Below are 20436 nucleotides of genomic sequence, written 5' to 3'. Positions count from 1 at the left end.
TTCAGGTAGTTGCTTTTATTTTTCAGAGAACTTCTAAAAAATGTAAGATGGAATCTGATTAATTGCTATGAGCAAACGAATTTTGACAGATCTCCCCCATAGTCACATTTGCAGTTGATCCATGTTTGGCAGCTGACGCCTGACTCTAGTGTAAGTCATAAGTATATTACCAATAGTAGACAAACAATGCAGTTCCTTCCGCGATGCATTACCTTTAAGAGGACTTCCGGAAAGTAAACAATAATGACTTCTCTTTTGGAGAGGCCATCAATGCTTAAAGGGGTTGTCCACGATTGAACATTTATTTTTCTTTAGCTCCTTCCCCTCCCCACTAGAACGGTGAAGGGAAGCATACTTACCTGCCCCGTTGGTTCCATCCCATGCTATCTTCAAAGCATTTCAGTCCCACCATGTAAACTTACAGCCTGGGGTCACATGCACCGCTGCAGCCAATGATTGGCCTGAGCGGAGATGTGCCACTTGGAGACACACCACCAATCAGGCCACTCATTGCAGCAGCGATGCATGTGGCACCATCCATGCTAGAAGTTTACATGCGTGGACCGAATTGCAGTGGAGACAGAACAGGATGGAACCAACAGTGTGCAGGTAAGTATGCTTCCCTTCACAGGTCTGGAAGGAAGAAGGTGCAATTTCTTTGATCATAGACAACTTCTTGAAGTCCAGGAAGTCCTCTTTTAGACGCAATAACCTATGCTATGAACCAACAATACAAAAGGCTGACCAACAGCGATGGAGTAGAAAAGCAGAATGCTAAGTGCAAGAGACACCAAAACCACCGAGACCCCAAATCTTCGGTCCGTATCTTAGGATTTCTTACAAGAAAAAAAAAAAATCAATCAGATTCCACTGGAGTGAAATCACCGCTCCATGACTCATTGAGAGCGCCGCACTGCTGCGTATATTAACTAAAAGGCTTTCATAATCACATATAAAAGAGCTCTGGTTACTTCTGGCTCTGCTTCTCGTGCCGTACGTATGAGCAGGAGGGACTATGCCGACAAGTCTCTGCTTGTGTCCCGTCTCACGCCTCCGATTCCCCTTTCTTTTTCCCGTCCTCGCTGTGGTCACCATCCTCTGACTGGCTGGCACTGAGAACAACAAATTGTCCCTCTGTGCCCGTCTGGTTGGGTCTGTTGGAGGCTGCTATTAACCGACTCTGCTCTTCCAAGTCCTGAAACAACAGGAAGATTTATTTTTTTGCATTAAACTTTCCATGTCCCTGTATTGAAAAGCACAGTGAACCCTCTTAAACCATCATGCAGATACTCCTTAAAAATACTGAAATCTTGCAGACTCTTCCCCAGGTTAGGGTAGGTTCACATCTATATTTAACTGATCCGGCTGTGCCAGATCCTGCCATTCACTGTTGGACCCCATTGACTATAATCCTATCCATCCACTGGATCCCTGCCAGATCCCATTATAGTCAATGGGGATCCAGCTGTGAACTGCAGTATCCGGCTTGGCCATTTCCAGAACAGTCTGCTGGATCGGTAAAACGGAGGTGTGAACCTACCCTAAGCCATATGGCAACTACATCATATAAAAAAAACGTGATTTATCAGATCACCCCATCATGATGATGGTTACACTGCCTGGCCCTGTCAAAGTGGAGAGGGCGTGCCAATTGCAGAAAGAGCAAAGTCTCTAGGTGTAACGGCAACGCCCCCGTTGCTCCTAGAGGCTCACTTACATATATTAAGACCTCTTTTCTCAGCAATGCGGGCACATATGACCATGGGACTAACACAGATGCCCTCAGCTGCAGCAGGTCAGCCAGTTTCATAGGCACAAATCTGCTGACAGATGCCCTTTAATTAGCAAAAGTAAGAAATAAAGGCGATACATTCCTTCATATTCAGACCCCAGTACGTCTCTGTTACCTTTTCTATCTGTTTCTGTTTGTTGATTTCTTTCTCTTGTTTTTCCTTTACTTTCTCAATTTCCTTTTGCTTTTCAGAAGCTCTTCGGTCCTAGTAGACAAACAGTAAGATGATGTGGGGTCTGTAAAGCAACTATGGACAAGGACTGCAAAGCACACACAGTCACTTACCAGCTCGGCATGAAGGGCAATCTGCTTGGCCAGGCCAACTGAGTCACAAATCTGTGGATGGATCAAGAAGATTAGCTCCATGCTGAATTTAGAAGCACATGTATTAATCTCAAACAGGCATAACATTTCAACATGCATGAGACTTTAATGGGGTGGGACCTGCATCTCCTGAACAGAGGTCCCCCTAATCCTGATTGGTACTGCGGCCACACATGCGTGACTCTCCATTGACTTCTATGTGAGAAAAGCTGAGACTTTTTTGGCCTCTATTTTTGCAGTATATCGATGTATACAGACCCGATGGAGAACCAAAAAAAAAATATCTTTTTGTCTCCATCGGGTTAGTGGAACCCTATGGACTTTTAGAATGCAATCTAAAAAGTTTAGTTTTTTTAGGGGGAAAAAAAAATCTGCTTTTTAAGGCTATGTGGGCTAAAAAAAAAAAATTCAATTGGTCTTTATTAAAAATGTACTGCCATTTTTTAGATATAAAGGGTTCAAAATCTGTCAGTTAGCAGAGTACCATTTCTCAGTCCCATCAGCTGACGCCTCATCTCTGATCTCCTGACCTTATAAATATTAATCTAAGCCTGGGCTGGCCAACCTGCAGCTCGCCAGCTGTTGTAAAACTACAATTCCCACCATGCCCTGCTGTAGGCTGAAATCTGTAGGCTGTCTGGGCATGCTGGGAGTTGTAGTTTTGCAACAGCTGGAGAGCCGCAGGTTGGCCATCCCTGATCTAAGCCATAGACTTATCAGTTTGATGAGACTTTGTTATAATGAGTCTTCAGGAGATCAGCGATAAGGCTTCACATGAGCAGTCAGCTGATGGAACTGAGAAGCGATACTCTGCAAATCGAGTTTAACCCTTTTATCTCAAAAACAGCTGAACATTTATAATAAAGACCAATAAAAAATTATTTTTAGGCCAAAATGAGTAAAACGCAATCCAAAAAAAATTGCCCAGAAGGTGTCCATAGCCTTTAATGGCATGCTTAGAAGCCTCTGATCCTGTGTAAACATGCAAACACTTCCTGTTCTTTGTACTGCCAGTTCAGGGACACTGATGAGCGTCACAATTCAGATCCCCCCAAATCACACCTGGTAAAGAGGTATGAGACACTCAAAATTAAATGGCGCGCGTTGCCCATTAAAGTCAAATCCATGACAGTATCGAGACATTGTGGTAACACCGACTGGTGGAGCATTTCACACTCCAGTTGAACGGAAGATAACAATACATGAGATTTACCTTCTCTCCTTCATTGTTTGACTCAAAGATGTAGCACACAGAGACCGGTCGTCCCTCTGTCCGTCCTCCTGCCATCCTGAGCACGAACCCAAACAGACGCTTGTTCTCCTGATGTGTGGCGTATAAAACCACATTTGGTAACGGAAACTGGAATCGACAAATATGATTGTAAGTGATCTACCAGATCTCTACTGACAAGCAGATTAGTTGTCATCCACATTGTACTTCACAGAACCAGTGGTATTAGGTCATCAGTATCTGGTTGGTTGGACCCCACCGATCAGCCTTCTCCTTGCCGTACATTGTATAGCGGCTGTGCATGGTATCGCAGCTAAGCCCCATTCACTTCAATGGGGCTGAGCTGCCCCTAGGCCATGTGACCGATGAAGGTGATGTCACGCGGCCTAGGGAAAGCTGCGAGAAGGCCGCGGCACCACTGCAAGCTCCAGTGCCTTCTCAACCAGCTGATCGTCGGGGTTCCTGGGTGTGAGACCCCCACCGATCAGATACTGATGACCTATCCGTTTTAAAATCTCAGAAAACCCTTTAAACGCTGATCTCCCCAGAGCTGCAGCCTCACTTGGTACAAAAATAACTGGACACCATTTTTAGCAGACTGTTGTCACCTCCATTTCCCTTAGTGTTCATGCACACTGCTGTTTACGGATTCATTTAGTATGGAGCCTTGTTTCTCCAGGCACATATTCACATAGAATCAATGAGGAAAAATGCATATCAGAGTCTGGAGCTATTCTCTGCTAGATGCCTGGCTTCTAGAGCCTAATATGGCGCCTCATGGAAGCACCATATGGCGGCACACAGAGAGCATTACCAGATCAATGCATCCTTGCTTCTATACAAAGGTCCATGTGCACAAGCCCTAGTATGTACCACTCCCATAATGAAGGGCAACCAACTTTACCCTTAATTGTTTGATTGAGAGAGACATACTTTAATAAACCTACAATCTGCAAGAACGCTGGAGATACCGTACATTTCAGGTGAGATCTACTAATTACGTTTATCTTTGCAAAAAATTAATTCCAGGATAATCTGATAAAAAGCTCCCTCAATGATATAGCAGATGGTTACACTTAAAATCATTGAGAGCAGCCCTGATAATATAGAAGATGGAGATAAAATGCATTAGATTACTGCCCCCTGGTGGCCGATATTATGCTAGACATACTCCTGTTACCTTATTGCATATCTGAGGGGACGTACTGGCTCTCTGCTTCTCGTTCCTTGGGAAGTACCTCTTTGCCTATTGTTTTCCCATGCATTGCCATTAAGTCTCCATACACAGCCATCTTCTTAAAGCGGTATTCCGGTTGCTTGAAGTTATCCCCTATCCCAGTGGTAGGACCCCCACTGATCACAAGAACAGAGGGCCCCATACCACCTGCAGCCATCCTGAAATGAACGGAGTGGCCGGTCGCACATAGCTGAGTACAGCGTTCTTAGAAATCAATGGAGCGGCCACACGCATGCCCAACCGGCCGCTCCTTTTATTTCAACAGGGCCCCGGTTCTCGTGATCGGTAGGGGTCCCAGCGGTAGGACCCCCACGATCTAATAGTTATTCGCTATTCTCTGGATAGGGAATAACTTCTAACAACTGGAATACCCCTTTAAGGAGAGCTAGCATCTCCTCTAAGCTGCATCCAAGGCATCGCACTCAGCCAGCTAGAATCCTAATCAGTACTAATGAGGACCCTGAAGCAGCTGTCTATGGACGGAGATATGGCTTGCTATTTTCCCTTGTCACGTTCCAAGACTTGTTAAAAAGGCACACATAGGGAACCATTTCCAACGGGTGGCGCTAGTGAGATGGTTCTCTTTCTCTGGCAGATACCGCTCTCACCGGTAATCATCTCTCCATTGCATCGATCAGTTTTACACTCATATCACGGTTTTTCCAGCACTTACCCTCAGTCTTGTCACTTGCGTCTGGGGATCAATCAGCCTACAAGGACATGGTTCGAACAGAGTTATAAGACATACAGCATTCTCTTTGCACTAGTAATGAATGTCTACGACTTACTTTAGACAGTCACAAGTGACAAGGAGGTGCGACTCCGTCATCCGGAAGATGTTGTGAATTGCACGGGCCGCTAAGATTTGGCGCATAGTTTCATATACAACCTCTGGGCAGTCGTCCGCTTTGACTTCCATAGATCCCAAGAAACGTACAATGAATAATTGATGGAGGATTGAGTCTAAATGTGTAAAAAACATAATTACTGAACTATTCAGACTGGCTCAGAATTATACAGCTTCTCGCTGCTCCCGTGTTACTTTGCTAATGGGATTCTGACAGCTGAGTGAAAGCTAGATTTCTTGTTTTATATGGATATGCTTTAAAAAAAAAAAATTGCCCCGAAACAGTCAGTATAAAATTAATCATTGCATTTTACAAATTTTGGGCTAAAAATCCTTTTTTTTATTGGTCTTTATTAATAATTTTCAACAGTTTGTCATCCATGCGGTTAAAAATCAGACCAACCCATCCTTAGTTCCATCAGCTGACGGCTCATGTGAATGGGACTGAACTGCGCCTAAGGCACGTGACCAATGAACGTGACATCAAATGGCTAGGAAGAAGCCTAAGGGATCACCGAGCTGGTCGGCAGGGTTGCTGAAAGTCTGATCCCTGCTGATCCTGAGGATACGTCATTAATATAGAAACCCCAGTAAAAAAAATAATTAAAATTTAAAGTTACACACCACAGCCACACTGATGGGGAAAAGCTAAACCTAATACTGTCACACGGTTTGAATTTGCAGAGTTCAAATTAAAATTACCTTCAGATTCAGATTTTTCTCCAGATTCTCCAAAAGGGTTTGTTCGCCTAAAAAAAAAATGAAAAAACACATGGTATACAGAACTGATGTATGCTTCGGCACACTAGTGTCATAAAAAGGGGAAAATAAAAACAGATATTCATATAAATCTATAACAATAAAGAGCATGACAGAACCTGTTTGTACCTGCCAGATTGTCCCGGAGTCCTGGGTTGTCCAGACTGGTCTTCACTGACTGGTGAAATGATATCAAACTGGATTGGGGTGTCTGGTGCCACAATGGAGTCCAGGGAGAGAGCAGTTAAAGCTGAGGAATCAGAGCCCACTGACCCAGTGCTGTTTGTGCGGGTGTTGCGAGGACGAGACTGTCTGCAAAAGAAAATGTGACATGATCAGTTGTGCTTGAAATCCCAGCTAGGGTGTCCCCCGTGACACTATATGTACACCCATGGAGTTCCTAAAGCCGCCCATACACATTCAATAGCAGTCAACAGCTTTCCCTTCCCATATACATATACCGGTATGTCTGGTTCGCCAGAGTGTGTATGTGTTGTGAATGGGGATAGACGAGAACGGATCAGGCAAAAATATTCACTTTACCCAATCCTTCCCTCCCTCAACATCATGTAAGGGGAGAGTCAGAGATCCCCATACACATTAAGACTGTTCACCGAACCGCTCCATTCTCAGTGGGTGGTTTGGCCAACAATACACTGGGGAATTAAAGGGGTTATACAAGAATGGTGGGGGAGGGGTTTTAGCAAACCCTCACACTTGGCTGGACCTGTGAAGGGAAGCTAAGGCTACTTTCACACTAGCGTTTCTTGCGGATCAGTCATAGAAAAACACAAAAACGCTTCTGTTACAATAATACAACCGCATGCTTCCATCATGAACGGATCCGGTTGTATTATGTCTTCTATAGCCATGACGGATCCGTCTAGAACACCATTGTGTTCTATTGTGTCAGATTGTGTCTGAGAAAACGGATCTGTCCCCTTTGACCTACATTGTGTGCCGTTTGGCTCAGTTTCGTCAAGCGGACAGCAAAACGATGCATTCTGAGCGGATCCTTTTCCATTCAGAATGCATTAGGGCAGTGGTGCCCAACCATTTTTCATTTGAGAGCCGCACTAGACATGGTATAAATTTTGCGGGCCAGAACCAGGTAGCTTTGCCAGAAAAAAATGCAAACACTGTGAGTGGGCACATATGAGCATTAATACTGTGGAGGGGGAAATATCTGGACATTTTTTCTGTAAAGGGGGCACATGTGAGCATTACCCCTGTGAAAGGGGCAAATCTCTGGGCATTACTACTCAGGTGACACATCTCTGGACATAGCAAGACTAAGAAGTGGAATGCCGGAAACTCTAGAAATGCCTTGTGGTGCAATATTAGGAGTCCTCTCTTCCTCATTAATATTGCTAAGCACGTTCTGAGGAGCAACCCAGGCGGCCCACATGGGCACCAGACAAAGTGATCACATATTAAGAAATAGGCTCAGGTCCAATCACTTCCACCACTACCACACCTCGCCAGTCACATCCTTCACAGACCTCCTGCTCCCACCGCCTTGTTCTCGCACAATCCCGTCATCCAGCGTGCGCAGTGGGCCTGCATGATCCCCTCAACCCGCGTGGTCCTGAGAGACCGGGCGCTGAAGTCACAGGTCTGGATCATCACAGCGCCGGATGGATGGGGGCGGGCCGGGAGTGGTGTTTAGGTTACGTAACTAACTGGGGCAGTGCTTCGCCACCGGTCAGGCACAGAGGCTGGGCCCGACCCGACTGGCCATTAAACCTTTAAAAGCACTTGCGCCACATAACTAATAATAGTACTGCAATTGTGTGCAAGAATGGGCTGCATGACACAGCTTCGCGGGACGGAAGTGGCATCACTGCATTAGGGCAAAACTGATCCGTTTTGGACCGCTTTTGAGAGCCCTGAATGGATCTCACAAACTGAAAGCCAAAACTCCAGTGTGAAAGTAGCTTTAGCTGCCCGCTTCCCAGCACTGGCTCCCCACTACTCTCCGCGATTCTCCGCTGGGCTCCCTCACTCCATCACTGGCCACGGTGGAGACTGGATCCCCTTGCGGCATGTGATCATTTCACATCATGTGACCATCGATGTCAAACCAGATGTTTACAGCAAGAAAGCGCAGCAGAGCATGGCAGGCCTGGAGGAGAAGGAGCAGGGAACCAGTGACAGGGAGGAGGTAAGCTTCCCTCAACAGGTCCTGCCAAGCAGTAGGGTTTGTCAAACCCCACCATTCTTGCACAACCCTTTTAAAAGGGTATTCCAGGATTTTATAAAATCGGGATAGATCATCAGTATCTGATCAGCGGGGGTCCGACACCGGGAACCCCACGTATCAGCTGTTTGAAAAGTCACTGGCAGTAGCACCGCGGCCTTCTCCCAGCTCACCCAGCACAGCGCTGTACATTGTATAGTGGTCATGCTTGGTATTGCAGCTCATCCCCATTTACTTCTATGTGGCTGAGCTGTGCCTAGGCCACGTGATCGATGAAAGCGTCATCATTCGGCCTAGAAAAAGCTGTGATAAGGCCATGGAGCTAGCGCGAGCGCTTCTGCTGTCTCGAACAACTGATCAGCAGGGGTCCCAGGTGTCGAACCCCTACCGATCAGACACTGATGACCTATCCTGAGGATAGGTTATGAGTTATAAAGTCTCTGAAAACCCCTTTAAGTCAGTGAATGGAAATGAGTCTGTTTGCATCCAGAAGCCAGACCCAATACTTCTTACTGGTGACAAATGGATACAATTACATCGAATGTAGCCATTCCTCTGCGTATCTATATAACTGTTTGCTAAATGTATCACTGCAGGCAGCACACCACAGGGCTTTCTTCACTAGATGCATAGATGACATATTGAACAGATGTCCTATCAGCATCTGATCAGTTTGGTCGGCACTTCACCAATGCTGTGCTCTGCTGAATGTTTTTTCCTGAAACAGCGCCACTCCTGCTCAGAGGCTGGGTCAGGAATCACAACACAGCCCATTCAAGTGTACAGAGGTTGTAAGGCAAGACACAGGCTTTCAATCACTGGGGCCAATATCAGGACTCCGCAGCATTTACAGAAACGTCGGGTGCCAGCTGTGGGCAGGGGCAGTCTGCAGTAAGTAACCTCTAATGAATCCTCAGCGTATGATGGGCAGTTACATGTGGTTTTTATAGCATATGACAAGATCACAGCTAAACCCTATTATCTCAGAGGATTTTCCGGCAGTGGAAAGTAGAAGAGGGAGAAGACAGCCAACTCTCCCAAGTATTCCCTTGTAATCTATCTTGGACTCTCTGTAAGAAACTGGAACTAGACAGTAATTATAAAAAGCCGTTCAGATGTTTAATGGGGTTGTCTGGTTTAGAAAACCCATTTTCAAATACCCTATTAGGCAATTCTGAATAAACAGAGCGGGGAGGACGATTCAGGACCCTTCTCTGCAAAGGCGTCTCTTGCTCTGGAGGACCAGGCACATCCGTGCATTAACGGCAGCACATTGATCTCAATGGGAACTGTGTGAACTTTCTGCAAGACTTCTTCTAGTTTCAGGAGCACGCAGAGAGTTCTGCAGCCTGAACACCACACAGGCCAATACTCACAGTAACATTCAGACACATGTGCCCATTTACACGGGATAATGAATGATCGTTCGTCCCAGATCGTTGCTCAGTGTAAATGTGTACAATGATGACAGACTTCATAGTATCTTCTATGTGGGCACAACATCATTTACTGGCAGCACATCGCCTTGTGTAAGTTTGTAAGGATGTGCTGTTGACAACAACGCAAATTGTATGGGGGTGGGGGTCAATGATTGCACCGACAATCGTTCATCCGATTCTGATGATCAGGAGCAGATTTGCAATGTGGGCCGATTGCCTTTTAAATATGCAGTGGGCCGCCAGCCCTGCAACGTGTATTACGGTGTACAATCCAAGACACATTGCAGGCTTCCCGACCTCCGCCATACATATTGGGTGGAAGTCAGGACTTAAAACATGACGTCCACTCAGAAGCTGAGCGGGTGCTGTAGCCACTGGGTGCCTGCTGTTTTAGACAGCATATATATTGTATGCGATTGTCGATAACCCAAATCCTTAACGTTTAACCCCTCAGGGCCAATTGCAACCAAGGTATCCGAGACGTGTTTCCCTGGGAGCGCAGCACCCCGGGGGTCTGAACAGTTCCCTGCAATCGAGTTTGAGGAAGCCGTTCGGTTGAACATGGAGATACAAATAAAAACACACATTTTTCCCAAAGTTTATTTTCTTTTAAATTATTAAAATACAGAAAAAAACAAAAAAAAAAAACTATATAAAATGTAGTATTTTTGTATTCATACTGGCCCAGGGAATGAAGGTAATGGGTCAGTTTTACCGCACAGGGAACACTGTAAAAACAAAACCCATAAAACTTTGTCGGAATTGCGTTTCTCCCCCCCCCAATTCCACTACATCGTATGCAATATTAAATGGTGCCATTAAAAAGTACAACTTGCCCTCAAGGCATATCACACTACAAGTCCCAGCTTAGATTAAGCAGAAGTGCCAAGCCTGGCCGTTTAACCATTTAGATGCCACGGTCAATAGAGACTGCGGCATTTAAGTGGTTTCGGAGGTAGGGGCTAACTCTGTTACTCATTGGGACTGCCGCAAATGCAATCTCAAGGTGCCAATGTCTTAATATCGCAGCAGGGGGACTAATGAAGGCCCAAAGGTCTGCCCTTAGCGTATGCCTTTTAGAGGCCCAGCCTAATAGATTGCCTGTCAGTTTCCTACTGACCGCATAATAAAATGCACTCCATAGTTTTTATTGGCAATGATACCAGTCATCTTGCAAAAATCCAGCTCTCACACAGCTCCATAGAAAGAAAAATAAAAAAAAGGGATGCGGCAAGGCAAAAACATTATTTTCTTAAAAAAAACACAAGTTTTTTTGTGCAAGTAGTAAAATGCAAAAAAAATAAAAAATAAAAACTACATATATATTTGGTATTGCTGTAATCGTACTGACCCAGACAACATAGCTATTATATTTTTTTAACATAGCTATTATGTCACAAAGTGAATGTCACAATATACACAACGTAAAAATTTACATTGTATTCAGTTTTTCTTATGTGTTGCTTGGGGTGTGCTCCTACATGCACTAATTTTTTCTTTATTTATTTTTTACAGGATACGTTTTTTTTGTTTTTTTTCTGTTCTTCTGACAAAATCAGAAGAACGGAAGAATGAACGATGACGTGAACTCGGCCTTACTTGTACATTAGACATGCCAAGTGAAAAAGGCTCATTGAATGCATTTTGGCCCTACCAGCCTTGCTGACCCCGCCTGCTTGGCTTGGCCACACCTTCTATCAGTTTGTCTCCACCTACAACATGAGGGTCACTTTAAGTTCCCACTCTGCCCCCACTGATGAGGATTGCTCCATGTAAACATACAGCAAGTTGATCAGCGCTCGATAGATTATCTGCCATGTAAAACTGACCCTTAGGCCTCATGCACACGACCGTTTTTTTTCACGGTCCGCAAAAACGGGGTCCGTGGGTCCGTGACCGTTTTTTCGTCCGTGGGTCTTCCTTGATTTTTGGAGGATCCACGGACATGAAAAAAAAAGTCGTTTTGGTGTCCGCCTGGCCGTGCGGAGCCAAACGGATCCGTCCTGAATTACAATGCAAGTCAATGGGGACGGATCCGTTTGATGTTGACACAATATGGTGCCATTTCAAACAGATCCGTCCCCATTGACTTTCAATGTAAAGTATGGAGTTCTTTTATACCATCGGATTGGAGTTTTCTCCAATCCGATGGTATATTTTAACTTGAAGCGTCCCCATCACCATGGGAACGCCTCTATGTTAGAATATACTGTCGGATATGAGCTACTTCGTGAACCTCAGATCCGACAGTATATTCTAACACAGAGGCGTTCCCATGGTGATGGGGACGCTTCAGGTTAGAATACACTACAAACTTTGTACAAGACTGCCCCCTGCTGCCTGGCAGCACCCGATCTCTTTCAGGGGGATATGATAGCACAATTAACCCCTTCAGGTGCGGCACCTAAAGGGGTTAATTGTACTATCATATTCCCCTGTAAGAGATCAGGGCTGCCAGGCAGCAGGGGGCAAACCACCCCCCCCCCTCCCCAGTTTGAATATCGTTGGTGGCACAGTGTGCGCCCCCCATCGGGCCCCCCCCTCCCTCCCTCTATTGTAATAAATCGTTGGTGGCACAGTGTGCCCCCACCATCGCCCCCCCCCCCCCTCCCTCTATTGTATTAAATCGTTGGTGGCACAGTGTGCCAACCACCATCGGCCCCCCTCCCTCCCTCTATTGTATTAAATCGTTGGTGGCACAGTGTGCCAACCACCATCGCCCCCCCCCCCCTCCCTCTATAGCAGTAACATTGGTGGCAGTGGAGTACAACAGTAGAAGACTCATAGTTACCTGCTTGCTGCTGCGATGTCTGTGTCCGGCCGGGAGCTCCTCCTACTGGTAAGTGAAAGGTCTGTGCGGCGCATTGCTAAAGAACTGTCACTTACCAGTAGGAGGAGCTCCCGGCCGTTCACAGACATCGCAGCAGCAAGCAGGTAAGTATGAATCTTCTACTGTTGTACTATTGCTAAGTAACCATGGCAACCAGGGCTGCAGTAGCTTCCTGGTTGCCATGGTTACCGATCGGAGCCCCAGCTATTAAACTGGGACTCCGATCGGAACTCCGCTGCCACCAATGATGGGGGGGGGGGGGGAATGGGAGACCGCACACTGCCACCAATGTTACTGCTATAGAGGGAGGGGGGGGGGCGATGGTGGTTGGCACACTGTGCCACCAACGATTTAATACAATAGAGGGAGGGAGGGGGGGCGATGGTGGGGGCACACTGTGCCACCAACGATATTCAAACTGGGGAGGGGGGGGGTCTGCCCCCTGCTGCCTGGCAGCCCTGATCTCTTACAGGGGAATATGATAGTACAATTAACCCCTTTAGGTGCCGCACCTGAAGGGGTTAATTGTGCTATCATATCCCCCTGTAAGAGATCGGGTGCTGCCAGGCAGCAGGGGGCAGTCTTGTACAAAGTTTGCAGTGTATTCTAACTAGAAGCGTCCCCATCACCATGGGAACGCTTCTGTGTTAGAATATACTGTCGGAAAGTGAAAACTTAGATCAGAAAAAGCTTTTATGCAGACGGATCTTCGGATCCGTCTGTATGAAAGCAACCTACGGCCACGGATCACGGACACGGATGCCAATCTTGTGTGCATCCGTGTTCTTTCACGGACCCATTGACTTGAATGGGTCCGTGAACCGTTGTCCGTCAAAAAAATAGGACAGGTCATATTTTTTTGACGGACAGGATACACGGATCACGGCCTCGGCTGCAAAACGGTGCATTTTCCGATTTTTCCACGGACCCATTGAAAGTCAATGGGTCCGCGAAAAAAAACGGAAAACGGCACAACGGCCACGGATGCACACAACGGTCGTGTGCATGAGGCCTTATGCAAAGTAACTCTCCTCCAGACAAAAAGGAAAACTGTCTCTCTAGCGCCACCTATTGGAGGGGTAGCTTCCTTATGTCACTAGAAAGACAGTTTTCCTTCTTCCTGTAGGAGAGCTACTTTGCATGCTCAGCCTATTACACTCCGGCCTACACTGACTTGGGGGTCCCCACAAGGAAAAACTTTATTCCCCCCTGGACATGAATATCAATCATATTCTCGGGGAAAATAAATTTGCAGTTCAGACTTAGAAAATGTCCAAACTCAAAGTTCAACAAATGACATTTGACTTGAAATTGTTCCCAAAGATAAGAAAGAAACACGAATAACTCAGACCCCGTGGGCAAGAGGTCACATCTTCACAGTGTCTTATTACCAGTGAAGATTTATCTAGGACTATTGCTTCTTAAATGAATACCAGGTAAAGCCACCGTCTATTCAGAAATAGTAAAGGCTTAATCTGCCGCCCCTTTTATCCTGCCTTTGCAGTGACGGCAGAGTCTATGCTTATTCTTCGGGACTGGGGATAGATATGTGCCCCTACATAACTGCAATTAACCCGTCACCTACTCAAAGCATGCAGGCTTTTCTTAAAGGGCATCTGTCAGCAGATTTGTCCCTATGACACTGGCTGACCTGTTACATGTGCGCTCGGCAGCTGAAGGCATCTGTGTTGGTCCCATGTTCATATGTGTCTGCATTACTGAGAAAAATTATGTTTTAATATATGCAAATGAGTCTCTAGGAGCAATGGGGGAGTTGCCGTTACACCTAGAGGCTCTGCTCAAATGCTGTGCCCTTCCAACTTTGATTGGCATGACCAAGCAGTGAAATCATGATCAGGACTGGCCCCGTCACTCAAAGTGGAGGAGGTGCGGCAGTTGCAGAAAGAGCAGAGCCTCTAGGTGTAACGGCAACGCCCCCGTTGCTCCTAGAGGCTCATTTGCATATATTAAAGCATTTTTATCATAAATGCGGGCACATATGAACATCGGACCCACACAGACACCTTCAGCTGCCAAGCGCACATGTAACAGGTCAGCCAGTGTCATAGGTGCAAATCTGCAGACAGATGTCCTTTAAGATTCCAAAGGTCAATAATAAAACTTTCTTTTGAAGCTTAGAAATCACTATTCCGAGCAACTGAGCCTAAGAAAAAGCATTCAGATTGTTTTGAGGAGTCATTGATGGGTAACTTACATGGGCCGCATGCTCTCGTGTCGTTGCTGGAAAGATGGAGATGGAGTCACGGCTTCTATGGCAGACTGGTTTACCCTGGCAGCAGTTTCCTGTGTTAAAAATGTTCAATATTAAAGGGTCACCAAGTTTTCAGAAAACTTTTGATATGTCATAGATAAAGTTTTGACTAGTGGGGGTCTGAGCGCTGAGGAGAGAGAAGTGCTTGCACACGCTTGCTTCAAGAGATGATACAAGGTGGGCTCAAAAGAAAGTCTATGGACCGGTCTAACTTCTGTCTCCTGCAACGCTTCTCTTTTCTCGTTCTAGCCATCAGTGGGGGGTCTCAGTGCTCAGACTACCACCAATCAAAACTGTATATATCTCTATGACGTATCAAACGTTTTCTGAAAATTCAGTGACCCTTTGAGTAAATTAAATAGAAATATTAAACATATAGACACATTTAGGTTAGGTCTCCATGAGGAGTCAGACAACATCTCCAGTGAAAATTATTTTCCTTTTGAAAAAAAGTTGCAAACGACCTCACAAAATACCCCAAAATAGGTGATATAGATATAGGGGAAATAAAGATGGGACAAAAACAGCAAAGGTACTATTATAATTGCGTGTGTGTGTGTGCATGCAAGAACGCTATATAAGCAGTCCAAAACATGAAAACTTGGTGACAGACTCCCTTTAAAGCTTCTCCTTGATCGGCAGGTCATCAATATAAAGTCCCAGATAACCCCTTTAAAGTGAATCTGTCATCACATACCTGCACATCAATCTAAATGAACTGTTAGATGTGTGTAGGCCTCTTAAGTAAAATGCTCTTCCTCCCATCTCCATTGGTGTCCACATTCCAGTGAAATTATTATTTTTGTGATATGCAAATTTTTAAGAGTGGCACAATAAGGACATCACCGTTTCATCTCATTGCTGCTCGCACCACCCCTCCGAGTTTTCAGTGACAGGGCAAGGCAGAGGCGATCTAATCGACTCCGGTGTACTATCACGCCTGCGCGTTCGCCATAAGGATCAGCACACACAGAGTACAGGCCTGTGTGAGCCGATACCAGAGGCAAATTAACAGGGTTGGAGTTGATTAGATCACCTATGCCTGGCCCAGTCACTTAAAGCAATAAGGAGAATGGATTTCGGTACAATGAGGTGCAACAGTGATGCCCTCATTGCACCAAGCAGTTAATTTGCATATCAGAAAAACAAGAGTTTCTACGGAACGCGGCACCAATCGAGATAGAAGGAAGAGTGTTTTACTCAGGAGACCCTCACACATCTAAGTTAATGTAGACTAATATCCAGGTATGTGGTGACAGATTCCCTTTAAAGCTACTTTCACGCTAGCATAACATAACATAGTTTATAAGGCTAAAAAAAAGACGTTCTGTCCATCTAGTTCAGCCTGTTATCCTGCAAGTTGATCCAGAAGAAGGCAAAAAAAAAAAAAAAAAACCCTGTGAGGTACAAATCTATTTTCCCCACTTAAGAGGAATAAAATTCCCTCCCGACTCCAATCAAGCAATCAGAATAACTCCCTGGATCAACGACCCCTCTCTAGTAGCTATAGCCTGTAATATTATTACGCTCCAGAAATACATCCAGGCCCCTCTCGCCCTCCTCAGGCAGAGAGCTCCATAGTCTCACTGCTCTTACCGTAAAGAATCCTCTTCTATGCTTGTGTACAAACCTTTTTTCCTCCAGACACAGAGGATGTCCCCTTGTCACAGCGTTAATATTTTCCGGTATTGAGATCAGTCATAGGGTCTCAGTACCGGAAAATATTGGATTACACTTACCAGTAATCGGTTTTCTTTGAGCCTATGACAGCACCCCTGGAGAGACCGCCTTCACCTCCTCAGGACAGGAAAGAGAACCGCCTTTTAAAAGAGGAATCATCCCCTCTACCTCCAGTCCTTTTTTTAAGAACTAAGAAACATATTATCGTTTCGGTTCTCTCAGAACCTCTCAAGCCAAGTTTTCACTTTTAAGGAGTGCCGTGGATTTTTGCAACTTGTCTACCACCCAGAATCGAGGGGTTATGTCATAGTCTCAAAAAACAAACAAACTGATTACTGGTAAGTATAATCCAATATTTCTCTTTCGCCCATAACAGCACCCCTGGAGAATAGGCAAGAAAATCTATCTAGGGTGGGACCAGAGCCTGAAGCACCTTACGGCCAAAGGTAAGACCTTCATTAGAAGGTATCTGAAGTCTATAGTGCCTAAAGAGTGGAGACTGATCTCGTAGAGCGAGCCCCAAACCCGGAGGGCTGAACAACTTCCTTAGAAGAGTAGGCTAAGGAAATGGCTTGTCTAATCCACCTAGCAATAGTCTGAGAAGAAGCTGCAGATCCCTACTTAGCTCCCCGAAATAAAAGCAGCAGACGTGAGGAAGACCTCCAAGGCTGAGTGACCTGTAAATATTGCTAAATACACCTCCTAACATCTAAACAATGGAATTCTGATTCCTTCTTATTTTGAGGGGAAGCACAGAAGGAAGGTAACACTATGTCCTGAGAACGGTGAAACAGTGAAGAGACTTTTGGTAAAAAAGAAGGATCAGTAGAAATCAACACCCGATCTTCCAAGATTACCAAGTAGGGAGGGTCAACCAAGAGAGCAGAGATCTCACTAACCCTTCTAGCCGAAGTAATGGCCAGAAGGAACGCAAGTTTAAGGGACAGCATCTTTGGGGAGATCTTATCAATAGGGTAGAGAGGACCAAATTTAAATCCCAGGGAGGAACTCTATTTTTACAGACCGGAGATAACTTGGACACTGCTGTCACAAACCTCTTAACCCAAGGATGTTCCGCTAACTTAAACTCAAACGAAGCGCTTAAAGCTGAAATTTGGACCTTCAAGGTGCTCTTGTAGGAAATCTAATACGAATGGGATGTCAGGCACTTCTAGCACATCCACAGGTTTTTTGGCGAATCAGTAGAAAGGCCTTCCAAACTCTCAGATATCAGAAGTGACCTTCTTTCGACTGGCCAACAGAGTGTTAACTACCTCCCCAGAGAGACCTCTTTTCTTTAAAATTTCCCTCTCAACAACCAGGCAGTCAGGTGCAGATTTTTCACCTCCGGGTGAAAGATTGGACTTTTAGAGAAAAGCTCCTAAGATTTTGGAAGCACGCATGGGGTCACTATTGACATCTATTGGAAAACAACACCCGTCTCGGCCAAAAAGGAGCTATAACAATCACCGGCTCCCTCCTCTCTGATTTTCCAGAGAACCCTTAGTAACAACTTTAGAATGGGAGGGGGGGGGGGTGAGAGGCATAAAAAAGGCCCTTAGGACAGGAAACAAAACTGGAGGTAGAGGGGGTGATTCCTCTTTTAAAAGGTGGTTCTGATTCTTGTTTCCTGTCCTGAGGAGGTGGAGGCGGTCTGTCCAGGGGTGCTGTCATAGGAGAAAAAGCAAAAACGCTTCCGTTTTGTCTCCATTCATTCTCAGTGGGGACAAAACTTAACTGAACACAACGGAATGCTCCAAAATGCATTCCGTTTCGTTCTCATACCGGAGAGCAAACCGCAGCATACTGCGGGTTGCTTTCGGTCCTGGGATCTCTGACACAATCGAAAACGGATCCGTCCCCCATTGAATTTTAATGGAGTTCATGACGGATCTGTCTGGGGTATGTTAAAGATAATACAACCGGATCAGTTCATAACGGATGCAGATGGTTGTATTATCAGAAGCCGGATAGTGTGACAGTAGCCTAACACAAACCTGACAATTTATTCATTGTTGAGATGGTGTAAATTAAATGTTAAAGCAGATTTTTATTTATTTTTTCAGAGTGGAACAGGCCATATCTGTAGGGTCCCTGCAGTTAGAGACCCAACATTCAATTATGACATATCCAATTAATTGATTACCCCTAAATTTGAATTTTAGGATTGTTAAACAAATTTGGCTCTTAGGCCAATCAGAGAATCCAAAGGTGGACGTAAGGAAATTATCTAACCGTCAGCTCTCTGTAATGATTTCTCGCTTTGATACACTCCACAGCTACTTATGTCTGTCATCAGTTGGGGACAAGCACAAAAGAACCTTTTGCAATGTGGCAGATGAAGCCATTCTTTTCGTGCTGCTCCATTTCGAACATGAAATATTCACATCCAATAAAGTATCAAAGGAAATTGCTGGAATTCTGCAACATCTGGCGAGAATAGCGTCTCCAGGGTACGAGAACTCACCTCAGGATTCTCTGTCAGATATATACGTTTGGAGATGTTATTTATCGTAGCGATCCACTGCAACATGAACAAAAAAGAGTGAACGTTACTGCCACAGCGATGGGATACAGTACATTAAAGGGAACCTGTCAGGAGACATATGCAGCCTGCACCATGGGTGGCATGAAACCAGGGCCGTCTCTCTAGTTGCAAGCAAATAGTTTACTCCGAAATACTGCGGCATGTCATGGAAAACACAGTTTAACTAGATTTTTACTTTTGTGCCATTAGATGACAGATTAAAAAATAAAAATATTTAGTGAAAATTTTTGAAAATTATGATGTTTTATTTTTCCTTTCTTATTTTTTTTTCCTGTTACAAAAGATTTAGAGGCAAAACATTTCTAAAACCAATATCATATGCTTGTACTGTAAAAATAGATGCTACTTCTGTAATTTATCTACTGGCTGGGCCCACCGCAAGACTTCAAAAGGACTGGAGCGCAATTTGGATTTCAGTGGCCTATTTTTCTATTTCAGTTTCTCTGGCACCCTAATGCCAGAACAGATGTTGTACACTGCCAAAACATTAGAAACTTTTTTTTTTTTTTTTTTATGTTGATCCACTAAAGAATTGAACTTGGTGAAATTTGAACATTTTCAGCTTTTGTTTTATAAATGAAAAAGATATGTTTCTATATTTAAAATCACTAAAAAGCTAAATATAGGCTAAAAAGAATACCTATATTTTTTTATGAAAGAATGGAAAACAAAGTGTAAGTTTGTATATTTTACACAAAGTCCACTATACTATTGCTAAAATCAACATTTTTATTTTATTTTTTTGATGAAAGAAAAACGGGGGAAATGTGTGTGTGTAAGTAGTCTGCTACATTACTGCTAAAACTAATATAGTTAACTTTTTTAAATTTTTGGTTTTTTACTTTTTTTTATGGAAAAAAGTGGATTAACTCCTTCCTGCCACACTCAGGGCAGGAAGGGGTTAATTGATAGCCAGCAGGATTACAGTTAACCAGTAGGGGTGGCTCTCACATCAAGGGTCCTGGCTGAGCATGCTCCTGATAGGTTGTCAGCTGTGAAGAAAGGCTGTCACTGCAATCCAATGTCTGGAGACCACTTTGGCTTGTCTCCGGGATCTAAACTGTGACCACAGCTGTCTAACAACAGTGCAGTCACAGCAATCTGCAGAGCCACGGGGCGATGTAACTCGCAGCTTTTAAGCGGCGGGTTAGAGTTAGCAGCCTACCTCCCCGATGTATAAAGACGGTAGGCAAGTGGTTAAAAACAAGCCAGGAACAGGACTAAGTCATGAGGATCTCTCTCTGCCGCATGTCCCTGTTCCCGGCTTGCGTTCCCTG

The 20436-nt window shown here is 44.9% G+C and overlaps 1 protein-coding gene across 1 annotated transcript in view; it reads right to left on the bottom strand.

Annotated features, from left to right (window-relative positions):
* Nucleotides 1–20436, bottom strand: part of APPL1 (adaptor protein, phosphotyrosine interacting with PH domain and leucine zipper 1) — a 52125-nt gene continuing 31689 nt past the window's right edge. The window contains exons 13-22 of the mRNA XM_044302323.1: nt 19079–19135; nt 14875–14963; nt 6320–6502; nt 6134–6180; nt 5373–5547; nt 5258–5294; nt 3330–3476; nt 2078–2128; nt 1908–1997; nt 1–1195 (exon numbers count right to left, since the gene is read on the bottom strand). Coding sequence (XP_044158258.1) covers nt 1046–1195; nt 1908–1997; nt 2078–2128; nt 3330–3476; nt 5258–5294; nt 5373–5547; nt 6134–6180; nt 6320–6502; nt 14875–14963; nt 19079–19135 — 1026 coding nt within the window. The 3' untranslated portion in view covers nt 1–1045. The remainder of the gene's footprint in view (nt 1196–1907; nt 1998–2077; nt 2129–3329; nt 3477–5257; nt 5295–5372; nt 5548–6133; nt 6181–6319; nt 6503–14874; nt 14964–19078; nt 19136–20436) is intronic.

This window comes from Bufo gargarizans, chromosome 7 (assembly GCF_014858855.1).
Source record: "Bufo gargarizans isolate SCDJY-AF-19 chromosome 7, ASM1485885v1, whole genome shotgun sequence".
NCBI classification, from domain to species: Eukaryota; Metazoa; Chordata; class Amphibia; order Anura; family Bufonidae; genus Bufo; species Bufo gargarizans.
Note: the sequence above shows the minus strand (reverse complement) of the source record. Positions and strands in the feature narration are given on the sequence as shown.